We start from the raw sequence: 25,135 nt of genomic DNA, 5'->3' as shown, positions 1-25,135 counted from the left end.
TCAAATATATATAATTATTACAATTACTACAGAAATAAAACAACAAAATAAACAATCACAATTACTTTAAAAAACTTTATTAGCTAACATAAGTAGTTAATAAATAATTATATGGGAATTTGGTATAATGACTATTATGTTAACTGTAAAACATAAACTAATGTCTAACTCCGTTAACGACGAATGAACTAGATCGATAATGAATTCATTTTCTCATATTATGTGAAAATGTAACATGAAATATGTTATAAACATAACAAAACTAGAAGCGAGTTTTACAATTATAAAATCTAAAACATATTCAACAGACATAGGAGTTATCATTACTTTGTATTGAAAAGTTATTGCGTTAAATAAAAATATAATTTCCAGTATTCTTATTATTGGTACTATAGAACAAAGCCTATTACTATGACTTATGTGTAATGTTCTTTGAACTTAATAAATAAAATGTATAAAAACTGAATGAAGTAAATATTTCCAGGAGCAATTTTTATTCTAAAGATCTTATTTTTCTTATTTTAAACTAGATGAATCGCGAGATAGAGCATCTCTTCTTGAAGTAATCTCTGATGCTATTTGGTTAATAAAAGGATGTCTGATTTTCCCATTGGTTGTTGCAAAAAATTCTTCCAACGCGCCAGGAACATTGTCTCTCTTCTCATACTCATATGCTTGCATAATTAAATCCAATCTGTCAAGATCTTTAACATACTTGGCTTCAGGGGACTCTTGCTTTTCATATTCCTATGAGAAAAAATATTAATAATCATAGTAGAATAAATTAATCATAGTAGAATATATGTACATATATTTAGTTATACGGATAACACTTACACGAAACATTTCCAAAATCATAGGACCCTTGTCACCCAACAGTTTACAAATGTCCTCCATAGCCTCATCTTCTAGCCTATGTTTCACATCAGGTGGAATACCATCATGTGGTGTTATGTCTCCCACAATACATTCAGCTAAATCATGGATTAAAGCCATCTGCATAATTCTATAATGGATATAATTTAATTGATTAATAAAGCTTCAATTATGATAAATCATGATAAACGATAAGAATAATACCATTTCATACTTGACTTTATCTAAATTGTCTTTGTTATCTACCAGGAAAGAGAGCATAGCCATCCTGTACATGTGTCCAGCAATTGTTTCTGGATCAGAAATATTTCTAATGACCCATCCTGTTCTCTTCATATGCTAAATTCATAGATATACATACATGTAAGAAATTATAACAAGATAAGGCTTATTTGCTAAGGTGATATACAAGAACTTGCAAAATTTTACTCGCATAAGTGAAAAATTGAAGCATGATATACTAATTTGTAGGTAATGTTTATTTGAACGAATAATTATAAAGATCATTTTATTTAATTCATTCATTAGTCATGCAAAACTATTTTTTGTTTCATATTTTCCATTTACATTAGAAAATCACGTTGAATCATTATATAACATATATGCTGTATGCGGTATAGCAGCACACGGATTACTACACAAAATCATGCTGATTGGGAATGCTAAATGCAAACATTTGACACATATAGCGTGCGTCTGCACGCGCCCAGAAATCACGAGTTTATATTTGTCACAATACTGCCTCGCGCAAAGACAGGCAAACTTCTCGTCTAGTTAACCCTTTGCGCTCGAGTGGCGCCACTAAAACAACATATGTATTTTAAAGTGATTTTTTGAACGTACAATTTCAATTTTACTTGTATCAGAATACAGCTAATTATTAATTGAAATAATAATACATTGAGTCATAAATGTTTGTAGATGTTTTGTTTCAAAATTTATTATAAAAATGGACTGGATTTGATTGTGTAGAAAAATGCCTCGAACGCAAAGGGTTAATGCATATTTTTATTATAACTAATTGAAACAACTTTCTAACCGACATTCATTCAATGAAACTTAAAATTTGAAAAATACAATCTAAATGTAATTCACAGTTTTCATTTGTCATCCATTAGTGGAATAAAATTCTGCCAAATCGTGAACTCTCGCAACAGCTCTCGACCATCACTTACTTTTAATCGTCCAAGCAATTCCATGAATTCCTGCAAATTCTGTATATTCATGTTGGTCGAAAATTAATAGCCTTCCCAGCAAAAATGAAACGTTCGATGAAATGCACTAATTCTCACTAACTGTCAAAGCGAGGACACGAACTGCGTGTTGTATACTATGTTAGTACAATACAACCAAGTACAACTTCGCGGATAATCAACGAACTGCGACACCAATGGACACCAACGTTAGAAGAGTATCGCAATCCACGAAAGTTACTCCTCGAATGTGCATACAATTCTATCTACACTCGATGCTATACTCCGTGCGTCACACATTTCACACATACACACACGCGCGCGGTATCTGAAAAGAAGTAGGTTGCATAACTATCGTATTAGAATTTTTATTTCTACCTGGGGGAAAGTAAGGTCAGGGATTATGTGGGGTTCCCTGGTGTAATAGGAATACAGAAACTACCCATTAAAACCCCCATAGTGTGCAACTACTAAAAACACCATCCAGTACGCCCCTCAAGACATTTAGGTTCATTGCTGTAGATAGTTGTCTAAGTACAAGGTAAAGCTGAAAGGGAGAGTGGTTGTTTCATAAATATGATAAATCACATTGTATAGCAATTTATATATATTTCTTTTTCAATCTGTGAGTTATTTGTATAATTTTTTTGAAATTATGGTATATAGAAAATTCTATTATGTGAACCCCTCTCAAAGTTGTTCTACGTACGTCACTGGTCTTAGAGTACAGAGATGTCGACTTTAGGTTCGTATAAATCAGTGATGGAGAAGATACCTACAGTGTGTCCCAAAAATGTTGTAACACCTTGAAAGGGGTGGTTCGGGAGGGGATTTGAAACAACTTTTTCCTTAGCGAAAATGTTGTCAGAGGTTTCGTTGAAGAGATATTAACGGAAAACACTGACCAATCAGAGCGCGAGTATGCCGATGGAGCGTAGGCTACACGCTAGGCGGCTGCGCTCATACGCTACCGCGGCCGCTCTATCGGCATACTCGCGCTCTGATTGGTCAGTGTTTTCCGTTAATATCTCTTCAACGAAACCTCTGACAACATTTTCGCTAAGGAAAAAGTTGTTTCAAATCCCCTCCCGAACCATCTTTTTCAAGGTGTTACAACATTTTTGGGACACCCTGTATACAGGGTACCCCTTGTATTTTAACCACGTCTAAATGTTTCCATTCTTTTAATGATCGAAGGAAATATAAAAAGAATTAATTCTTTGACTTAAAAGAATAAGTGTTATACTTAACAGAAAATCTTTTTTAAGGTTATGGTTCATTCAACAATTCAAGGTCATGCAAAATTTAAATAGAATGTATTCTACATTAATCACTAATCACTATTCGTTCTATTTTTAATCATTTTTGTAACAGGAAGCGCTCGACAAAGAACACGTCGAAAACATATATATATTTTCTTGTAATTATAGCAATAAAGTATAACCGTGCCTTGGCTGTTCTAATTTTAACCAGCTCTCGTCGGTACAGTTCAAAAACGTTTATACAATTCGTAATTGCTGCGCGTATTACGCGAATATACAACTTACCGTCGATATTATGTAAAAATTATTCGTATGTCTCAAAGCCAGTCATATCTAATCTAAAATTTAACACAGATATATTTATCTATTTCGTTTCGTATTGAATGAAATGAATTTGCTTCTAAAAATTACCAAGATAAAAATTCATGAAGATCACTTATTTTTATATGGATGGAACAAGAATCCCCTGAACAAGTTCCCCTACAACCAGATCCCTAACTTAAATACGAGGTTCTTCAGGTGAAAAAAGATTCTGCAATAAATAAATTTTGCACAATTGAAATCTTGAGAAACAATTGTCGCTGTACCCCTCTGGTGGCAATTTTGAGAAGCCTCGTCGCAGTGCCGTAATTGTGGGTACCCTATGGTGTCGTCTACTTGTAAACCAGCTCTTAATTCTACTAGGACTGACAATTGAAAACGAGCACATCGTTCAGTCAGCTGACCTGTCTTGTGATAGCAGCCAGGCTCGACTCTGAAGCTTGACTCGCTGTTATAGAGTGAATTTACTGCGATACGTTGCACATCTCGTAAGTTTCTTTACTGTCATTTATTTCGTTAATTATAGATCGCTTCGCATCCCTCAATTTACTATATAGTAGAGGCAATTAAAACAATTTCACGCTACATAGACGGTGTCTGAAATTTTTGTGAAATGTACTACCGCGTACAGTATCGATCGCACCAGTTTGAATGCGCCATCGTTTTTCGATCTTCGGTAGAGTTTATATCTTTTATTTGGCTCGCAATGCCTAGAATTCGCGTTTTCAAACGAGGAACGATTTCAGCTATTTAATGCTGATGATCGATGACCGACTATTTCATTCCAAATCGATGTCTCGTCACCAGCAGAAGTCTCGCGGGCTTAAAGGGGGCTACGCCTACTTTTTAAATGAACTGCTCACGTGAATTTTACGATGAATGGATGCGCTACTTGACATCGAGTTTCTTGACGATTTCAAACAAAATTGAATCACGGTGCTTATAAGAACACTTGGTCCGAGAAAATTGTCCACGATCCTCGTTTTTTTTTTATTGTCAGTACGTTATATCTTTCATCAATGTGTACTGTTTGATTCGTTTCGATTTTGTGTCAGATTGAAGTGGCACTAACTTGATCCCGTGATCAAACGTGTATTAACAATTGTCCTTTTGAAATTTGTTTCTATCAAAATCTACTTTTTGTCAATTTAACTGACCTCGCATTAATTTATCTTCTTTTGTAAAATACTTGTTTCTTGCTGTATTTACTTCAATCTGTCCTTACTTAACAATGTTATCTGCTTTCAGTTATTGAGTGTCTTTACTTGAAGAACTATTCAAAATGACGAGCCAAGGGTTGTCAAAAATTAGTAATGAGGAGAGGGAATCCAAATTTGGATATGTATATGCTGTATCTGGTCCTGGTTAGTGTACAATATAATTTCCATAGTTTGCACTTGATTTTCATCTTTCTAACATTATTAACTTTCTCATAGTGGTCACTGCTGAAAAGATGTCTGGATCAGCTATGTATGAGCTGGTCAGAGTAGGATATTATGAGTTGGTGGGAGAAATCATTCGTTTGGAAGGTGATATGGCTACCATTCAGGTATCAGCAATTTCTTATAATTTATTCACAAATTCATAAGTGTTCCAACAGCCCTATATATTTATCTGTTTTTTATATAGGTATATGAAGAAACTAATGGTGTAACTGTTGGAGATCCTGTGTTACGAACTGGTAAACCATTGTCTGTAGAACTGGGACCTGGTATTCTTGGTAGCATTTTTGATGGTATCCAGAGACCACTGAAGGACATCAATGAGCTTACCAACTCCATTTACATCCCAAAGGGTATCAATGTGCCAGCATTATCCAGATCTATAGCTTGGGAATTTAATCCAACTAATATAAAAAATGGTAGTCATATCACTGGTGGAGATCTGTTCGGCATAGTTTATGAGAACACACTAGTGAAGCATAGGATGATTTTGCCTCCAAGGAGCAAGGGAACTGTAACTTATGTAGCTCCTGCTGGAAACTATACAGTTACAGTAAGTTATATATTTTTATAAATCAAAATAAACTTATACAAACTTGTTTAATGCAGCTGGTAGCTAATTCCTGTATCTTCGTATTTTGTAGGATGTTGTATTAGAAACGGAATTCGATGGCGAAAAGCAGAAGTATACTATGCTTCAGGTAAACCAATCATTGTTAATTTATATATGTACCGAAGTTATTATACTTTCATATTACCATATGGTATGTAGGTATGGCCGGTACGTCAACCTCGTCCTGTTACTGAAAAGTTGCCAGCCAACCATCCTCTGCTTACTGGCCAAAGAGTCTTGGACTCCCTCTTCCCGTAAGAATTTAGCTTCTTTACTTTCACCCGCACTTCATTGTAAACTAAGACTTAGAATATTCTTTAAAATTGTAGATGTGTCCAAGGTGGAACAACGGCAATCCCAGGTGCCTTCGGTTGCGGTAAAACTGTAATTTCGCAAGCTTTGTCCAAATATTCCAACTCCGATGTAATTATTTACGTCGGTTGCGGAGAACGTGGTAACGAAATGTCTGAAGTACTACGTGACTTCCCCGAACTAACTGTAGAAATTGACGGTGTCACCGAGTCTATCATGAAGCGTACTGCTTTGGTTGCTAATACTTCAAACATGCCTGTGGCTGCTCGTGAGGCATCCATCTATACCGGTACGTGTACAATCTTTAAGAAAATTCTGCCGTTAAACATTTTGTTGCATGTATTTATTTTTTCTTTCAGGTATCACTCTATCAGAATACTTCAGAGATATGGGTTACAACGTTTCTATGATGGCTGATTCAACATCTCGTTGGGCTGAGGCTCTTCGTGAAATTTCTGGTCGGTTGGCTGAAATGCCTGCGGATTCCGGTTATCCTGCTTATCTTGGTGCTCGTCTAGCTAGCTTCTACGAACGTGCAGGAAGGTATTAATTTGTAATACGCAAGGTCATTTTACAAATCGAGACAAGTTATTAATGTACATATCGTACTTTCAGAGTAAAGTGCTTAGGTAATCCCGATCGTGAAGGTTCCGTTAGTATCGTAGGTGCTGTATCACCGCCAGGTGGTGACTTCTCCGATCCTGTTACTAGTGCCACCCTTGGTATCGTGCAGGTACTGATACTACCAATTTCTTTTACATCATTTTCAAATTATAGAAATTTTATTTTATTCTATTGACTTCCGTAGGTGTTCTGGGGTCTTGATAAAAAACTTGCACAGCGTAAGCACTTCCCATCCATCAACTGGCTTATATCGTACAGTAAATATCTGCGAGCGTTAGACGATTTCTATGACAAGAACTTCCAAGAGTTTGTTCCTCTGAGAACGAAAGTAAAAGAGATTCTGCAAGAAGAGGAGGATTTGTCCGAGATTGTACAGTTAGTTGGTAAAGCTTCCCTCGCTGAGACAGACAAAATTACGTTGGAGGTTGCGAAACTGCTGAAAGACGATTTCTTACAACAGAACAGGTACGAGAGTTATTTGTCGTATATTGACGCATTTTAAGTCTTTCATATTTCACATTGATTCTTCGCAGTTATTCGTCATATGATCGTTTCTGTCCATTTTATAAAACTGTGGGAATGTTGCGAAACATGATCGCTTTCTATGATATGGCGAGGCATGCAGTGGAGTCCACAGCGCAATCTGACAATAAAATAACGTGGAATGTTATCAGAGATAGCATGGGTAACATTTTGTACCAATTGAGTTCCATGAAATTCAAGGTAAATATTATTGTTCAAGAGTAGCATTTTACGAATGTGTTTAAAATTGGACCGCAAGATTTACGTATTCTTATTTATTTCAGGACCCGGTAAAAGATGGCGAAGGGAAAATTAGAGCTGACTTCGATCAGTTACACGAAGATATCCAACAGGCGTTTAGAAATCTGGAAGATTAATTATCAGATGCATTCATATGAATATAATTTCTCCATGTAAACGTTCAGGAATCTTATGCTGGTCATTTAAGGAAGTCCTGAATATCCTGGAGAGGAGTTTATGTATAACAGGCATTCATAATCACGTATCGCACATAAAGCTATTACATTAGTTTCAATAGTTTAAAAAAAAAACAATTGTACATAAAGAGTTACAAATATAAAATCTGCTATAACTGTACGTGTATTAACTAATATTTAACAGAAGATAATGTGTGATGGCTAAAAGAATAAAATAGGACGACCTTAAATGCGTTTCCAGCTGCTACACATATGTTAACTGCTATAATAAGTTCTGAACTTTGGAATGAAATTCTATGTAATTAATTTGAATTGATAGGAAAAATAAGTTTCCTGGAAAATAATCAAGCTTCCGGTCAATTTATTTGGCCAAAATCGAAATAACTAGGAAAAGCTTTCAACAGAGGAACGTTTGTATGTATGTAAGAGTAAAAGCATCGTAAGAAGCTTTCCATTCATCCTTATACGTTGTTTTTCCTAGGAAAAAAAAACAGTTAACGGTCAACTATATTTTTGTTGTGGTATGGGATGATATGGTAGCTTTTTACAAAGAACGGAACTTCGATTAAAGAGTATTAAATATTGTATTATAATAGTGTATTATGTAAACGTGTTAAGCGACGAATGCAGACGTTACATAAAAGTAGATGTTATTTTAAACGTTAAAACGTTGTAAAATGGTCTGAAAGTTTAATAAAAGTGTCAAAATGTTAAACTGTTAAGGTGCAGGGTCTTTTATCGTTAAAAGAAAGTACAGAAAAAGATGCATCTCAAACAGTGTTCCAATAACTTCTCGACATTTCCATTGTACCATATGTAAAAACGAATAAAGACTATGCATTAAAAAAAGGATCGTTATTAAAGTAAAAATAACAATAGGTTTCATTCAATTTCATTTTAATAATAATATTATTATATAACAATAACTTCGCGGTATATATACATCAACGATATATTACAAACCAGTACTTAATTTTTCAATGATTCCGACGCGTTTTGATTGCGTTCGAAACCTCTGGTTGAAAAAAATATGTTTATTGCTATATGCATACGTATATGTATATGTACACATACGTGTATATATACATATATAAATATACATACACATCCATACGTGTACGATTAATCTATTTTACATTCTCAGTTCCTAGTTCATTTTCATGAAGTACCTACTCTACACTCGTGAAAACAGTATTAAAAATAAAAAATATTTAACGATCTCTAATGATTCAGTCGTCATATTTCGTATCGCAATTTCATCGATCGTGTTATAACAAAACATTTTTCTTTTTAAATTAACTTCATCTGCATAATTTAAAATTTTATATTCCGAAAAATTTCAAATCAATGTTCAATATTCACAGCCTTGGCTCGTTCATATACAGAAATAAAATCAGTTTTAGCGGGTCCTACGAGGAATAGTCGTAACTTCAATAATATCGACTTCATACTTTTTCGATCACTACGATAGCGAAGTATAAAATTGCACTTAAGATATATCGATCAATCGTACAAATGTAGCATTAAGAATGTAAAATTCGGAGCTCTGCGATCGATCTTTTCGTAAGAGGAAAAGATCAATATTATTTACAACAGATGTTTAAAACTTATTGCAAGAATTATAGAATGATATTTTAGGCACAAAATTGATTATGCTATTCTTTTTTTGGATCGTTAAATACTTGATAGACATAAAAATATATATGGATGCAATCGTTGAAAATGCAGTTATGACCATACCATTAGGACCATTTGTTATACACCTTGAAGAATGTAATTCCAATACGACGAAATTTGATGTGGCTCGCATGAAAACAAAAAATATAAGAGTAAATACTTCGTCTAGCCGGTCGGTCAGCTTACGTTTTCTAATATTTACAAAAAGAAGCACTGTGTCGTAAACTAACAATTCTTTAAGGACTCAGATGAATAACATCAACGTTATTTCCTGTGGTAGATGTTATTTGTGTCCTGAGTTGAAGATTCTCACGTTTCAACTGTGCAACAAGTTGCTTCAAAGAGGATATTTCTTGTCGTAATTTTTCATTGTCTCGCAAACACTGGCCCAGTCCTTGGTTAGCCGCTCGCAATTCTCCTATATATTCGCACGCTTTCGCCAAAATTCCTCCTTTGCTCTGAATAAACCATTAATATGTACATTTCAATGTTTATAAACTTTTAACACAAATTTTACCAGAAATTTGATTTGCTACCTGAGTTTCATAATTTGCTTTCCCTTCACCACTGCTACCGCTTCCATTAGTGGCCGATGTAGCATTGCACTCAGGGATGATTTTTCCCAACTTTGCAATCCAATTATTTATTTTATCTCTTCGTCTGCGTTCAACTTCATTATGGGTCGCCCTCCGTCTGTCGTCTCTCTAAAATATAGAATGAAATATAAAACACCTGAAACTCAAATTCAAACATAAATTTTAAAGGAAAGAGTAAGGATTTATACCTTCTTCAATCCTGTAGTACAATTTCTTGGTGTTTCTATTTGTAAAGTGGTGGTTCTAGGAACCAGAGATCTAGAAGTTTGCGCAGTGGTGAAAACATCATTAGCATTTCCGATAACATAAAACTGGCCATTTAACGGGGATGTTAAGACCTGTACAGTATTATTTCCTGGTTGGGTAACTGGCAATTCTATTTCATTACCAGCAGTAGAGCCATTTACTTGGACTACTCTATATGCAAGAGCTTCTTGATACCGCAGTCCATCTTCTCCAACATTTTCCCCTGTAAAAGATTCGCAATACCTCCTGATATACACAGCGATTGAATTAAATTAAATCACACAAATATACTCCTCATACATAACATTTATTTATCATAACCAAGACATGAAACACGTATGTAATTTTCTCGATTATACTTGTTTTTGGAGTATCAGTGGTATTTACCTTCGCAGTCAACGATTTCCGCTTCTTCGATAACAATTCCCGTGCCGCCGTCATCCTTCGCGTTAACAGTGCTGTAAAACAAGCGTAGGTACGTTGAAGAATGGATATGTAACGTATCTATAGAATTACGTCTATGCCTATTACTTCCACGACCGTTGTCCTAAGTCTTGTAAGTGCGCACTGTGCACTACGTGGTGACCTTGAGGAGACCTCGAGCGAAACAGGAGGGATAGGTGTTCGCATTATCAGCCAGTCGATATTTAACATAAACACTACCTGACATCCTGTTGTTCGAGGTGCTGCTCCAATATATCCATTTCTTTTCTACCGAAAACGTTTGAATTTGTCAAAATTCACGTGAGCTGGTCACGGGACACGGCAACGAGGTCATGTGGTGCACAAGATGGCGATCTGTGATCGCAATGCCACCTCACGCTGTTCGAATGCACAATGTTGCATTCTTCCTTACCAATAACTGATAACTAATCATTTTGATGCTCAATCAGCAATTAATCCTTTACACTCTAATTAGGCTATTACATTTTATGTATATTCTGAGTTAGACATTTCTATTTCTACGAAAGTGCAGCGAGCGAAGGAAAGACTTCGCCTACGCTTTTTCTTTTGAATATACAGGGTGTCCCAAAAATGTTGTAACACATTTTGTAACACGGGGGGTAATTTGAAACAACTTTTTCCTTAGCGAAAATGTTGTCCGAGCTTCGTTGAGGAGATATTAACGGAAAACACTGACCAATCAGAGGGCGCGTATACCGCTGGAGCGCCCGCGAGAGCGAAGGCTACGAGCTAAGCGGCCACGTCCAATGTCCTTCGATGCACGTCGAGTCGCTTGTTCGCGTACAAGCGCGGCCGCTTAGCTCGTAGCCTTCGCTACCACAGACGCTCCAATGGTATACGCGCGCTCTGATTGGTCAATGTTTTCCGTTAATATCTCCTCAACGAAGCCTCGGACAACATTTTCGCTAAGGAAAAAGTTGTTTCAAATCACCTCCCGAACCACCCCTTTCAATGTTTTACAACATTTTTGGGACATCCTGTATAATATCGTTCGTTTAATAACATAAGGTTTTTTCTTTGTTTTTACAATTTCAGTACATGTTTGAACATATTCATACTAAAATTGACGGAAAAGTCACAAGAATCGTTGCAAAATGAACAACAAATAAACCACGATTTTGTTCAATGCTGATAAATTTAAACGATCCAGCATATCAAACAGAGTTTAATCAAATCTAACGATACTCATGTTGCACGCGTTTGAAAGTCATAAATTTCGTCCTGTACATTTTATTCTATAACTAAAGAATTCAATATTATCTACAATTTCATTTTTACAACAGAATAATTTATTACATGCACTTGCCACTTGCATGCACCCGTCAACCTTTCAGTTATCATTCTGATTTGTATCAAGTTATAACCCTCAGATCATTTTAATATACTGATTCATGTCGATTTGAATAAAAAGAGAAGTATCACCTTTTTTCGAAAATATATTTGAAAATTTGAAAGTCATTCTGAGGATTGCTGTAAATACGAATGGCAGAAATTACACGCATCTTGCAATAGTTTTGATTGGTCAACGAAATACAGTTCATCATGGAGTACGTGGGTACGTACACTAAATCTTGGCGATTTTTCATGCTTTTTAGTAACAATTGTGAATCAATAAATATTTTTTATCATTATTCGTGTGTCTGTTTTTAATTATTACGAATCTAACGAATATTTGTCACCCGAAATAATCCTGTTATGAAATATTATAAATAACAGTTGCATACGTTGAATTAACTTCTTAAAAACAATCATTATCTTTCTGAAAACCATCTCTACATCTATTTTTTATTTACATTAAACACAATGTGTTAATAAATCTGCATAAGAATCATCAGTAAATCTCAGACACGTATCGTTTTGAACATAACCTTGTCTAATCTGTTTGTAAAATTTTTCCTTAAATTTTGACAGATCTCTGCATATTGAGTATCTGTCGTAACAATATAAAAAAAAATTATTATTTTTCAGTAGAAAAAAGTACCTTGTAAGTAGGAACAGAACTGTAAATATTGTGCATATATTTTTTTTTATATTTTTCAGATGCTGCAAAGGATGAAAGCAACGACAATTGTTGTAATGTAACTCCTTGTCCTGAATTAGTATCAAATACAAATTCTAATGAAAATTCATCCATAGAAACAAAAGACACCACACCAAAATGCGAAGTTTCAGATGTACAACCAAACGATGACACAGTAACAATCTCGCAAGATCCACCTAGAGAGAATATAGACTTTAAAGTGATTTATAATAAACAGCGGATTAACATCAATTTTCCACTTGATGGTACAGTTGCGGAATTAAAAGCACACCTTCAAAACATCATATCTGTACCACAAGCTATGCAGAAAGTTATGATCAAAGGATTAGCCAAAGATGAACAAACCCTTAGAAATCTGGGTGTTACAAAAGGTAATTTTCCAAACACAGGACATAATCAGTTCTATTTTTTTACATGGTTCTTTCATATAATATTGTATCATATTTTTAAGGTGCCAAAGTCATGGTAGTAGGATCAAAGTTAGACGATGTGTTAGCTGTATCAATTCCAACAAAGCAAGATCTCTCAGATGAAGCTACTTCCTCTTCAGACAAAGAGCCATGGTCTCAACAGAAATTGCATAGGAAAGTTTTAGATAAAGGTGTTCCAGAAGATGTTATGCCTGGTTTAGTAGGTAGCAAGGTATGAGTTTTAAATTCCTGATTTAATTAATTAATCAATGTAATCTAGACTAAATTAATAAATAAAAATTTAGGAGCCTCTACCCGACTTTCCATTGTTTGGCATGTTAAATAAATCTGGTGGCAAAGTTAGATTAACGTTTAAATTGGAACAAGATCAGCTTTGGATTGGTACAAGAGAAAGAACTGACAAAATACCAATGAATTCCATAAAAGGTGTACACAGTGAAGCTATACATGATCATCCGGAGTACCATATTATGGTGTGTATTTTCGCACTGTTTATTTTGTTATTTCGTACATATATGCATTTAAATGAACATAAAAATCATAGGCTATACAACTGGGCACAACAGAGGCGTCGAGATATTGGATATATTGGGTTCCTGCACAATACATATCGGCTATAAAAGATGCTATTCTTGGCAAGTGGTGCTACTTCTGATCAATTGCTGATGGAAATGTCTGTCTCTACGAAAGCAAAGTGTAATCAGGTGTAAGCATTGATACAAACACGACTGTGCTAGTCACACACTTTTAACAGTAAGTAATAACTTATTTTGCGTTGGATTATAACCGATGTGTCCTAATAAAAGTATTCTGTTAAGAAATTTTTTTAGATAAATAATGTTTAATTTTGTTGAAAATGATGGCAGTCATTTTATAAAATTGACGTGTTTGCTTTTCGAAAGCTCATTTTACAACGGTAAAATATTTGCACAATATTGTGATTTCAAAACTATCGAAATCTTTTTATACATTGAGATAATATGGTAATTATAATAATAATTTCATTGATTTATATTCTGTAAAAGACTTGTAAATATAATAAGTTTTTTAACTCTAAAAAATACATTTATGTTAAAAATACACTTGTTACTTTATAGGCAAAGTTATTGTTTAAATGAACAGATCAAAGAATTTTATCTCTTCTGTTTATTTAAATAGGAACATGTAAACCTTTTTAAAAAAAGAAAAATGAAATTTTTGTAAAATTACATTTATAGGAAGAAGCGAAGAAAGAAGTTATGATGTTGCATTTACAATCTTTTGAAGTTCGTCGAGAAATAATTCAACTTTTTGCCACATTTATCGATATTAAAGAATAAACGATAATAGTTCAAGTATTCATATAATGTCTACAACTTTATTACGATAATAATTTATATTTAACATTGAAGCAGTTCTCTTAAATGTTATGCTTTGAAAAGAATTTATCTCTATTATGTCTCCCTCAATCAAAAAATAAAAAAGTACGAATTATAAGTATTGGTCGGATTGTAGTAAGCTAAGTCAATATTGAAAAAAAATTCATCAGAATATTGTTCGATAATAAAACAACGAATTTGTTACCAAATTAAATACATTAACATTGGCCTACATAAAGGAATAAATTGTCAAGGAAAAGAGCCGTCACGGAATTAGAAGTTCGAATGGACTCGAAACTTCATATCTCGACGAGCGTAAGCAAGTTAATATTGCATACTTTTAGTATTGTAACTGCTGTAAATTAGGTTTTATACTATGTAACGTATATAACTAAATCGGAGTTACGATAAAACGACAAATCAAATTTATCTACCGTAATACTACATGGAATTCATAACTGCAATTTGCACATTGAAGATCAATTTCAATGTCCGTTTAAATATGACTTGTACATCATGTTGTGTGATTTGATAAAATAAACAATTTTAAGACTTCTCTATTGTGTCGACTTTCTTTGTTTCCATGCAGCGATTACGTGAAATGTATAGATAATATTTTTTATTTAATTTTATTTTTACATCCGCTTTATCGTACATGTTATCTGCATTATTGTACATTTCTGTTACCCAAGTAACACTTCTAAAATATTATTTTATTTTCATTTGCTTTAGCATCTAATGCTTAAAATGGTATTTCAAATTTTACTTTTGCATTTCGTTCGCATAAATTGCGTTACGCCTTGTATTACCCTACATTTGTCGCCACGTGAACAGGAAACTTCCTATTAGGGTATTAAATTACTTCATACTTCGAGACGAGAGCGAGCGGACCTTTAAGCTTTCGTTCGCTCCATGTAAGAAGAAGATACAAAAATTGTTAGGAAGAGATACAGGATTTCGCACCAATCAGAGGATGATAGTATCTGTTGTGCAATCTATGCAACCTTCACATTTCGAAGAAACATAAGTGGTTCAAGGTTTAATACAGTGTAGAAGTGTGTGCGTGCGTGGGTAAGGTATAGTGACATAAACACACACAGTTAAACGCTTGGAGAAGGCTGTATTTATGTCATAACTGTTGCGTCGGCAAATAACAATGCAACATATGTACGTTCACTTGCTAATACCAGCTAATTCCAACATGAATATGCATTTAGACGACACACGATGAATATTTTTAAAGCAATCGAGCATTTTCTTGCCGTACGAAGTCTACACTCGAAGAAAGTAACGAGTAAAGTCGTCAGACTGAGTGAAGTGTAAAAAGAAAACTTAAATCCATTTAAGTTGATGTAAAAACTATATATTACATTAAACATTACACTGACATAAGAATTATGATGTTACTAAGCTGAGTTGTGAGCATCTTTCGAAACTATACGATAGTTAGTAGATGAATCAACAAGTAGCAATGATGAAATGTTATTGACACTGATGACAACAATATTAATATAGAATTTTGAAACACTAGAGTATAAATATCAATGGATACTTTAACCTAATTCTTTAGTAATTGCCAGTATTACTAGTAATGGAAGAAAGAGAAAAAACTTTAGAAAAAATACAAGAAGCATTTTTTTTACTAACTGAAAGCTTTTTGGAGCAAGGTGCATCTCTATCAGATCTTAAATCTACTAGCATAGAAAATAATGGAAAACATACAAGAAGCTTCCTTTCACATATCTGCTCAAAAAAGTTTTTTCTTATTTTATTTGTGCCACTATTCTGTAGTATACTCTTTAAATATCTGTATATTGATGCAATGAGAAGCTTTCGTGGAACAAGGTGTTTAATACCAAACAATTATCTCATATGGGAATTTACAAGGCCAATATCTAATTGCGATTATTGTTGTAATATTACTTCAGCATTGATCTTGCCAAATTTAACCAGAGAAGAATTTAAACAGTATGCTTATTCTTCTCAACCTATGGTGATAAAAAATGCTGCAAGTCACTGGCCAGCCTCGAAGGTATTTAGTTGGAAATTCTTCAAAAATTTGTATGAAACTATCGATGGTGCTTATGATGCGGTAGATGAATGCCAATTTTTGCATTTCAAAAGTAATTTCACTAATTTACGCGATGTTTTTGCGATGAGCGAAGACAGAGCTATGCAACATAATGGAACAGAGCCGTGGTATGTTGGTTGGAAAAATTGTCACCTTCAAATTTTGGATATTATGAGACAATTTTACTATCTACCTCATTTTTTGCCAGAAGATGCAGAAGTCCCTTATACTAATTATGTTTTTCTGGGATATGAGGAAGGTGCCATTATGCATGTATGTACCAGAACTGTAACAAATCTATACCCATACTTACATTGTTATTTGGTTCATTATTTTTTTTTTGCCAACAGCTGGACTACATCTCGCGTCTCATGTGGCAAGGACAAATTATAGGCAATAAAACGTGGACCGTCGCTCCGACTCCAGAATGCGATCATATTTGTACACGTTTTAATTTCACCGTTCACGCTGGAGACATTGTACTTTTAGATACAAGAATTTGGTATCATGGCACTTATGTTATAGACGGAAATATCAGTTTAACAGTCACCTCTGAGTATGGCTAGATTTTTATGTATTGCATATGGATACATAGTTGTATGATTTATACACTTTTACAGACTGCACAAATAGCATTCCATGCAGTTGAATATTTTTAGATAGTACGATCGGAAAACACTGTCTTGCTTTCAGCATTTAAGTATTAAATTACTCTCTTAAGAAATTTGTTCCAAATACGATACATATTGGTGCCATTTTTAGTGAAAGTTACATATTTACTGATACTTACGATATATCTATACAATAATGAATATTGTAATATTTTACACTGCCTGTTTAACTGAATTATTGTGAACTATCGAATAGTATAAAATTTTTAAATACACGCGAATCATCGTACGTGCCATTTCTGCCACAGAGAAAAACTAGTCGAAATAATAATGTAATATGAAACCAACTGCCTTTAATGTAGCTGATTATTACGCAATCGAAAATTATTTTTATATACACGTATTTAAATTTTGGAAGTACGCTATTGTACCTCCAATGAAAAAATGCATATGTTTGAATATATTTTGTCTATTTAAATTTTATATAAATTTTATGCGATACTATCTATTATTTATTTTCTTATATATGTATGTATATGTACATATATTATGTACCTTTTATAATTAATAAAATGTTTGAATATAGATAACATTTCGATACGAGTGATTTTTTTTCATGCTTGTATGCAGTAACTTTTATTTTATATATTCATTTAATTGCACAAGAAACAATAGAATTTTTTTTATAGAATATTTGTACAATCTACACAATAAGTATAAATACTTGCGTATTTTGAAGCATAACAGTACAATATAGTGTAAATATTCAAAAGTGTGAATAATATATGAAAGATAGAAATATTATTTTATTCAAGTGCACACACCGAAATGACATTATAGCAAAACCTAAAATGGAATGCATATACCTGTTACTATGCAGTATATTATACATATAATACTATTCAGACAGCAATAGTGTTGGCATTACACCACTGTTTTTAGAATTCATTACTGTAATTTTACTGATCCTTTTTTTCCGTTGCTTGCTGGAAACTTGGCGGACTTTCCTAAAACATATTAAGATTATAGCCTCAAGATAAAAATTACGAATTATTTAATAAATGTTACACGTACATAGTATGCAGGAGGTGGAACATAGGCACATTGTGGTCTGCTTGGATCATAATATGCACTTTGAGCAGCTTCTGCTGCTTTTGCATCTGCAGAAGAAAAACAAATATAACACATTGATGAAGTTAAAATAATCAATTTTTAATTGTAAATATGTTTAAAGTTGTGACAAGTAACATACATATGTACATATTTGATGCAGCAAATTTAAAATGATCTGGCATTTTCTTGTCAGAGGGATTAATTTAAACAAATTAATTACTTTAATATTTTATAATTCGATTGTTTCTCGAAATGAATGTTATTGGTATTTGATCAAGTTTTAGTGTTGTCAAATAATTTGTCCATGAAGCAGAATTATAAGATGGAGCAATTTTAATATAAATTTGAAGATAAATATTCTGAAAATTTAATAAGATCGTATAATCTTTACGATTTTTGCTGCTATTACCAGTAATAGTACTTTGTCATAGCATACTTTGATTGAGTCATTCATTGGTTACACTGAAAATATAATTTTTCATCTATTTTATGAAAAATGATACAAAGATAACAATTTTATGCACTCTTTTACTGTACACAAGTCAATAAATCGATTAAAACTGGTCAAGAACTCATAATAACACTTCACGTATTTTTGAACTATCTCTGACAACTATGAGATAATAACTGAGCCATAGTGAAAGTCAACCTTACTTCAGGTCAACCAAACCTGTTATGCAACAATATTGCATAATTTTAAAACCTTCAAGTTTGCCAGATGAAATAAAAAAATGTGACATCATTATCCAGTTATTTCGTAAAATAGATTTTTATAATTTTTATAATAAAGTCACATTTTGAATTGGTGGGTTTAAATAAAAACAGCAAGTTATGTTTGACTAAATTTTAATAACATAGTACGTTCGTTGTATTATAATGAGTGTCATAAAGATATTATACTATTAAAACAACGAAAATATAATACTTTAGTATATTAGATAACAATAACAGGTAATACTTTCCGTACTGTCCGCGAATACATACGACAAGAAAAAAGTATTTGAAAGCGATTCAGCCTTCATTATTCTATGTATATACGTTACATTATTATGGAATATAGTAGTATAAATGTATTTGCATCTTTTTTCAAGATAATTTTGGTTACACTTTAAACATTTTAAAGAAATGTACATTCTACTTCGTTTATCGTAACATCGCATAGTCGATTGGCGGAATCATTTTCAAAAGTTTGATTACTGCTAAATGTATTAAATTTTATAATTTTATAGCACATATATAAAATATTATAATAAATTATAATAAACATGTATACTATCATAATCTTGATATAATTAATAAGTAGGTGGATAGGAATTGTAAGGATTTTGTTGAGGATAATACCCAGGCTGGGTGTAATTATTACTTTGAGGATACTGGGAATATGGTGGTGGATTTTGTGGATAATTATTATAAGTCGGTTGCCCATAGGGTGGATACGCACCTGCTTGGGACATTGGTTGACTATTATAATGTGGATTTGACCATCCAGCTGCACCATTTTGTTGAGGTGGTGACCACGCGGGTGGTTGACCAGCACCGCCCCATGCACCTTGAGGTGGTGCACCGGTCGCGTATCCTTGATAAGGTGCATTTATACCAGGGTATGGAGGTGGCATATCCGTCATGAATACGCTGTTTGCTGTATACATAAATAAAGGAATTAGAAACAATGGCATTTTACTAATTGAACAAGCTTGCTTTATAAGTAGTCAGTAGGTTAATTATTAACCTGGTGGCATATCTGGAAATACATTTGTAGGTGGTACCCAGCCATAGTACCCAGTTGGAGCAGCTTGATAAGCAGGTGGTGGTGCAGCATACCAACTTGATGTTGGTGGTTGATAAGGTGGAGGCGCATCAGCTCCAGGCCCATTACGTTGAGCTAGAAAAAAATATAAAAACTGTATATATACTACAAAAAGAAATAAACTTTTGTGGGTTAAACAAGTACTATTCTTTCTATTTATGTATAAGTACAATAGACATACCAATCGATGCAGCTCTTAACATGGCTTGCCCAAACTCTATAGCACCACCACTTTTGAAGTGCAATTTGAATTTACATTCTCCAATCCAATTGCCGTTTGGTTGAGCACGACATTTACCCTTGATATAATTAGCTCCAAACATTGGCTGTTCAACTTCAACTTCGCTCAGTGTTATGAATGGAAAGCTGAAAGATTGCATCCTCTCTTTCTGATCTTTAGCGTTAAAGATCATTCTATGTGTTGTTAGGTACAATCGACCACGCTTACTACCCAGAAACTCTGGTTGCTCTTGTCCATGGAATTCCATTGTAACATTGTCGCAAAATAATAATATGCTAAGGAACGAGTAGAAAATGTTATATTAAAATAATGTAGAATACATGTTAACGTAATTTAGAAAATACAAACATCTTTTGCGGTTCAATACGGCATTATGATTAATGGAAGGAAGATTATTGAAATAATAAGGAAGTCGTCTTAGGAAGGCCACGATAGTAACTACGTTGCAGAAACGTCACAGTCGACACATACGAAATAGCGGTAACAATCTCAAAAATGACAAACGTTTATCGTAACTCACCATTCACCGGCGTGTATAAGGACACCGCCGTTTGCGTGCGCTGTATTTAACGACATAGTTTTTAACTTTTACTGTAATATTGTTGAAACTCAGAGCAACAATCCTCTCCTCTCATCAGCTGATTCATAAGTGATAAGTGTGACGCAGCGCGCAAGCGCATTGAAGCGCATACTTATCTCGATTTGCCAAGCAATGGGTGCATTTAAAAGGGGCACCGCTCATTGAGCCGCTCAGTAAAAAACTTGAAATAAAATAAAATTAATTATTAAGTGTAGTAAATAATAAAATGGTCAGTCCATGTGTGATTATGTCAAAGTTATCATTTTTTTAAATATTTTATTTAATACCGGTCTTAGTACCAGTGGCGCCATCGGTGAGAAAACGCCCAAGCTTGTAGTGAAAAAAGTTCCTAGTAAATAATAACACGTTTTTTAATGTAAAAATATATTCACAATCATATTCGTTCGTACATAATTATAACATAAACGCATAGCGATATGTATGACGATATACAGTGTAACTGTGTAATATAAATATCTACTGTACATGTTTAACTTACGGGAACAGTCGAAAGGAACAGTAACAAAATAATTACATCAATTTTCTAATTATAAAATAAGTTTTCACACATATATTATGTCGTATATACTATTTCTAATCAGGTCTCTGAAGATTCAAAAATTACAATCTTCATCGGTATCCACAGACTTCAAGTCTCGTTGGTTTAATTTGACGTATTCTCCTCTTATAGGAATGTTAGAATCTACCGAAATGGCATTTACTTCTTGCTGCGATAGTAATATATTGGTTTTAATCAACGACGCTTCAACTAAATCACTTTTAGACGGGTTTTCACTTAACCCTTCTATCGTTTTACTGGCTATGTTTTCAATAATATTTTCATTTTGCTTGAAACATTTTTCTTGATCATCTTTTAAGGTAGAATTTTTTAATAAATATTCAGTGTTTTTGTCTGACATATCACTTGTAACTTTGGTATTAGTTTCTTCTACATTCACATCGATTTCTCGTTTCTCGCGTTCATGGTCCTCCAAAATATCTCTACGAATCGCTTGAATATTTTCTTCTAACTTACTTGTTGATAAAATAGACGCATTGTCTACTTTTGTTTGATTTCGCATTTTTAATGCAATGGGTAAAGAAAATTCATGTTCTACTGGTTGATTCTCGGTATTCAAACTCGGATCTTTTTGTAAATTAGAATTAATATTATTAGCTCTATTGTTGTCATTTTTAGGCAAGACTATTCCACCTTTGCTATTACTTACTAATTCATTAGTAGCAATAGACTTTCGCAATCCTCGTTTTGACAAAGCATTTAAAATAGGACCTTTTGGTAATTCTTTTGAATTGCTTGATGTAACTTTCGTTTCTTTGATTTTTTCTCCATCAAAGTCTTTATTATTTAATATTTTATTTTGTACATCTGTGGCAGAATTTTCATTTTGAATATCCGTTTGAATACTTTTATCTTCTTTAGCCCTCGCCTGTTTGATTTTAATTTTATCATCATTATTTACCGTTTTAGACTGTTCATTCAATTTTGTACTCGAAGCTCTCTCATTATTTCCTTTTATTTTGTTTAAAGCTTTCTTATTATTATTAACATCCAAGTTTGTAGAATTTTGTTTCATTTCTAAAACAGATTCTTGATTAAGAATTTTTAATTCCTTTTCATTCTCTTCAAGCTTTCTAAGTTCCTTGAGATCTTTTAATATTTCTTTTTGTTCCTGCATCATTTGTTGTTGCTCAATTTTGTACTTTTCTAAAGTCTTTCTAAGTTTTTCATGCCTTTCTGCAGCCATTATGTTAGCAGCATCTGCATCAGCAGCTAGTTCCGTTTCTTCTTTTTTAATTGCATCAGAATTTATAAGGTTATCTGTTTTTTGTATATCTACAAATTTATCTTTTAGTTCTACGGGATGATTTTCTTCTTTTACGTTTGCTGTATCAGATTCTCCTGTCTTTACAATTTCATTTTTAATTATTTTCAGTGGAGGAGCTGTAATTACAATACTTTCTACAGACTTTTGTGTTCCCGCTGCTAATTTCTCCGCAACAACTACGCGCTCAACTGGAATCGGTGGTTCCTGACGAACATCATTCGTCTTTAAGTTCAATGATTTGTCAAGAATATTTAGAACTGGTATCTGATTTATTTTCTCTAAAAATGAATAATGTTGTTACTGCTGTCATTTTGTATGCTACATAGTAATAATAAAACGTATTTAATACCTTTAATATCTGGTAGAATGTCAGGGTTCTTAGGAATATTTGCTATCGCATTACTGTCGTCTTTATTTACAGTTAATGGTAAATTATTAATTTGATTAAGAGGTTTGCTTGTTGTTGCCAATGCTTTTGTATTAGTAGATTCTTCCAAAGCATACAAATTTGCATATGTACTTAGAATCATAATGCAGATAGCAATAAATAAAATCACCTAATAATATATTAAGAAGAGAATATTAATGATAAACAAATAAATAATATTAAAATTAATGAATTCACCTAGTAATCTTACTTGTGCTAATAACCTCTCATTAGTATGTTTGCTACTAATGGATATAAAAAATATTGCTGGGAATATTAGGCATATCATTACTCCAATTGTAGATCCCACTAAACCAAGAACAAATTCAATATTTGGTATTAGAATACCAGCAGTCAGAGAAACGGCAACAATAGCAATAGTAAGACATCTAAATCTTGTTTCTGGTAAATAACTTATAGATGGCTCGTGAGTGTGTACCTGTAAGAAATTATATATACATATATATATAACTACTAAATGATATTATTCTACTATTATTTTACGTCGCTACAACTATACGAACCCTGCGAAATAAAAGAGAGTTTAAACTTGCACGACATGGAAAAATGACTAGAGGAAAACTAAATGCAATAGAAAACACAAATCCCATTTTGATCATTTCGGATGACAAGCTAGGTTCAAAGCTCATTAGTATGTTGCCTACAAATTCAATAATAAATTAGTAGGACTCAGAAGTGTGACATGCGTGTAGAACTATATAAATACCTGTAAAAGGTTGTGTGCAAAATGCAATGTAACCAAAGAATCCAACACATAGATATACAATTGTACATATATTTAATGCACCACGTACAACATCATTCATTTTTTCTAATGACACATTGGGAATGGTTTCATATATTTCAAATAGTTGAGTTTGACAGAATAAAGCCATAGAAAAAATAGGTATACATTGAAGTATACCAGATGGTCTCCAGTAATATACATGATCATACCAGTCTTCTGCAAAAATGTGTTGCATAGACTCTGTCATTGTCTAATAACAAAGAAATAAAATATTGTGACAATCATAAATTACATTAAATACATATTTCATTGTTTAAAATTTGTAGTTACAGTAAAATAAATTATTTACCTTTAATACAAGACATAGGTAAAAAATAATTGTAGCAGTGCAAAGACTGGATAAGCTGTCGATGTTTCGAAGCAATCCCAAGGGTAAAACAATAAAAACGCTTGTTGTTACAAGCAAACTGGTCCTGATATCTTCTGGATTTTTATCTATCATTTTTCCTATGATTTGTGGTCCAACGTCACCCATAACAACAAAGAAAGCAATACACGTTCCCACAAGAAAACCAATGATGAACAGTTCCACTAAGACTTTTCCCATATGACCAAATGCGTGAAAAGCCAAGAGCTCAAAGTTTCGTCTTCTTGACATTACAGCTGACTTGATAAGAAAGTGAGAAGCAAGTCGAGACAAGACGCTACTTACTAATAAAACCAAAGTAGCCAATACAATGCCACATTGCTTAAAACAAAATGGCATTGCAAGAACACTTACTCCGATAATGCTGTTTGCAAGAGTCATAACATGCGATAATTGAGAAATCATTTCAACAGATTGTATTTGCATTGACATCAACCTGTTAGAATCTATAGGAGTTTTGATGTCTACTGACGGTTAAATATTCTTTTTCCCAATGAATTTTCTCGATTAAATTGATGGCAATATTATGCTACTTAATGAAAACCTTAAGACTTCATAACATACATAGGTGATAATCATTCGTGCATTGTTTTCATACCCTAAGTATAAAGTTTCTCGACTGTGAGGTTAGAACTGATATATCGTTAAATAATATTGTACATCCGACGGTAATCCGTATAAAATGAACGACAAAAGTCGTTATCATATTGGACGTATCAAAATTGTGCTTTGGATGTCACACTTTTGATGAAACGCACTTTTTGCGAGCCAGATTGTAAAAGACCATTGAACAGTCTGTCGGCTTCTTAGGACTGCCGCCATTTTGTTATAACAGAAAACACTCTGT

The 25,135-nt window shown here is 33.3% G+C and overlaps 7 protein-coding genes across 14 annotated transcripts; 3 read left to right on the top strand and 4 right to left on the bottom strand.

Moving 5' to 3' along the window:
- Positions 1 to 61: 61 nt before the first annotated feature.
- On the bottom strand, positions 62 to 2,386 carry LOC128873323 (5'-deoxynucleotidase HDDC2-like). Of its 2 annotated transcripts, none has more exons than XM_054116834.1 (4): positions 2,052 to 2,386; positions 1,091 to 1,215; positions 838 to 1,006; positions 62 to 747 (listed from the first exon to the last, which is right to left on the bottom strand). In XM_054116834.1, the coding sequence occupies exons 1-4, from the start codon at positions 2,100 to 2,102 to the stop codon at positions 517 to 519; spliced, it is 576 nt and encodes a 191-aa protein (XP_053972809.1). In that variant the 5' UTR covers positions 2,103 to 2,386; the 3' UTR covers positions 62 to 516. The 2 variants fall into 2 exon arrangements, with proteins under 2 accessions (XP_053972809.1, XP_053972810.1); XM_054116835.1 differs by lacking the exon at positions 2,052 to 2,386 and adding an exon at positions 1,444 to 1,655.
- A 1,639-nt stretch (positions 2,387 to 4,025) lies between these two features.
- Positions 4,026 to 8,451, top strand: LOC128873319 (V-type proton ATPase catalytic subunit A). Its single transcript, XM_054116827.1, has 12 exons — positions 4,026 to 4,140; positions 4,901 to 5,016; positions 5,089 to 5,201; positions 5,282 to 5,647; positions 5,739 to 5,795; positions 5,867 to 5,961; positions 6,037 to 6,308; positions 6,379 to 6,562; positions 6,635 to 6,752; positions 6,828 to 7,108; positions 7,177 to 7,366; positions 7,450 to 8,451. Exons 2-12 carry the CDS (start codon positions 4,935 to 4,937, stop codon positions 7,540 to 7,542), a joined length of 1,851 nt encoding a protein of 616 aa, XP_053972802.1. The 5' UTR covers positions 4,026 to 4,140; positions 4,901 to 4,934; the 3' UTR covers positions 7,543 to 8,451.
- On the bottom strand, positions 8,113 to 10,938 carry LOC128873322 (upstream stimulatory factor 1-like). Its single transcript, XM_054116833.1, has 5 exons — positions 10,785 to 10,938; positions 10,509 to 10,579; positions 10,064 to 10,344; positions 9,816 to 9,983; positions 8,113 to 9,737 (listed from the first exon to the last, which is right to left on the bottom strand). The coding sequence occupies exons 1-5, from the start codon at positions 10,823 to 10,825 to the stop codon at positions 9,516 to 9,518; spliced, it is 783 nt and encodes a 260-aa protein (XP_053972808.1). The 5' UTR covers positions 10,826 to 10,938; the 3' UTR covers positions 8,113 to 9,515.
- A 983-nt stretch (positions 10,939 to 11,921) lies between these two features.
- LOC128873556 (ubiquitin domain-containing protein UBFD1-like) lies at positions 11,922 to 14,972 on the top strand. 3 transcript variants are annotated; one of them, XR_008456434.1, is made up of 6 exons: positions 11,922 to 12,141; positions 12,627 to 12,998; positions 13,079 to 13,269; positions 13,343 to 13,531; positions 13,603 to 13,811; positions 14,276 to 14,972. XR_008456434.1 is itself a non-coding variant. In XM_054117192.1 (5 exons), the coding sequence occupies exons 1-5, from the start codon at positions 12,129 to 12,131 to the stop codon at positions 13,711 to 13,713; spliced, it is 876 nt and encodes a 291-aa protein (XP_053973167.1). In that variant the 5' UTR covers positions 11,923 to 12,128; the 3' UTR covers positions 13,714 to 14,972. The 3 variants fall into 3 exon arrangements, 1 of the variants encoding a protein (XP_053973167.1); XR_008456433.1 differs by having other exon boundaries at positions 11,923 to 12,141; positions 13,889 to 14,972; XM_054117192.1 differs by having other exon boundaries at positions 11,923 to 12,141; positions 13,603 to 14,972.
- Positions 14,973 to 15,067: 95 nt separating this feature from the next.
- On the top strand, positions 15,068 to 17,599 carry LOC128873554 (uncharacterized). 3 transcript variants are annotated; one of them, XM_054117188.1, is made up of 4 exons: positions 15,068 to 16,448; positions 16,582 to 16,615; positions 16,696 to 16,760; positions 16,838 to 17,599. In XM_054117188.1, exons 1-4 carry the CDS (start codon positions 16,008 to 16,010, stop codon positions 17,051 to 17,053), a joined length of 756 nt encoding a protein of 251 aa, XP_053973163.1. In that variant the 5' UTR covers positions 15,068 to 16,007; the 3' UTR covers positions 17,054 to 17,599. The 3 variants fall into 3 exon arrangements, with proteins under 3 accessions (XP_053973163.1, XP_053973162.1, XP_053973164.1); XM_054117189.1 differs by lacking the exon at positions 15,068 to 16,448 and having other exon boundaries at positions 16,473 to 16,615; XM_054117187.1 differs by having other exon boundaries at positions 15,073 to 16,760.
- Positions 17,600 to 17,705: 106 nt separating this feature from the next.
- LOC128873555 (WW domain-binding protein 2) lies at positions 17,706 to 20,940 on the bottom strand. Of its 2 annotated transcripts, XM_054117191.1 has the most exons (6): positions 20,780 to 20,940; positions 20,200 to 20,534; positions 19,941 to 20,093; positions 19,653 to 19,850; positions 18,173 to 18,258; positions 17,706 to 18,105 (listed from the first exon to the last, which is right to left on the bottom strand). In XM_054117191.1, exons 1-6 carry the CDS (start codon positions 20,833 to 20,835, stop codon positions 18,058 to 18,060), a joined length of 876 nt encoding a protein of 291 aa, XP_053973166.1. In that variant the 5' UTR covers positions 20,836 to 20,940; the 3' UTR covers positions 17,706 to 18,057. The 2 variants fall into 2 exon arrangements, with proteins under 2 accessions (XP_053973166.1, XP_053973165.1); XM_054117190.1 differs by lacking the exons at positions 17,706 to 18,105; positions 18,173 to 18,258 and having other exon boundaries at positions 19,041 to 19,850.
- Positions 20,941 to 21,369: 429 nt separating this feature from the next.
- On the bottom strand, positions 21,370 to 25,023 carry LOC128874337 (putative sodium-coupled neutral amino acid transporter 10). 2 transcript variants are annotated; one of them, XM_054118992.1, is made up of 7 exons: positions 24,887 to 25,023; positions 24,211 to 24,368; positions 23,841 to 24,111; positions 23,638 to 23,774; positions 23,325 to 23,552; positions 23,036 to 23,243; positions 21,370 to 22,964 (listed from the first exon to the last, which is right to left on the bottom strand). In XM_054118992.1, exons 2-7 carry the CDS (start codon positions 24,361 to 24,363, stop codon positions 21,454 to 21,456), a joined length of 2,508 nt encoding a protein of 835 aa, XP_053974967.1. In that variant the 5' UTR covers positions 24,364 to 24,368; positions 24,887 to 25,023; the 3' UTR covers positions 21,370 to 21,453. The 2 variants fall into 2 exon arrangements, with proteins under 2 accessions (XP_053974967.1, XP_053974966.1); XM_054118991.1 differs by having other exon boundaries at positions 24,211 to 25,023.
- Positions 25,024 to 25,135: the final 112 nt, after the last annotated feature.

Source organism: Hylaeus volcanicus, chromosome 3 (assembly GCF_026283585.1).
Source record: "Hylaeus volcanicus isolate JK05 chromosome 3, UHH_iyHylVolc1.0_haploid, whole genome shotgun sequence".
NCBI classification, from domain to species: domain Eukaryota; kingdom Metazoa; phylum Arthropoda; class Insecta; order Hymenoptera; family Colletidae; genus Hylaeus; species Hylaeus volcanicus.
Note: the sequence above shows the minus strand (reverse complement) of the source record. Positions and strands in the feature narration are given on the sequence as shown.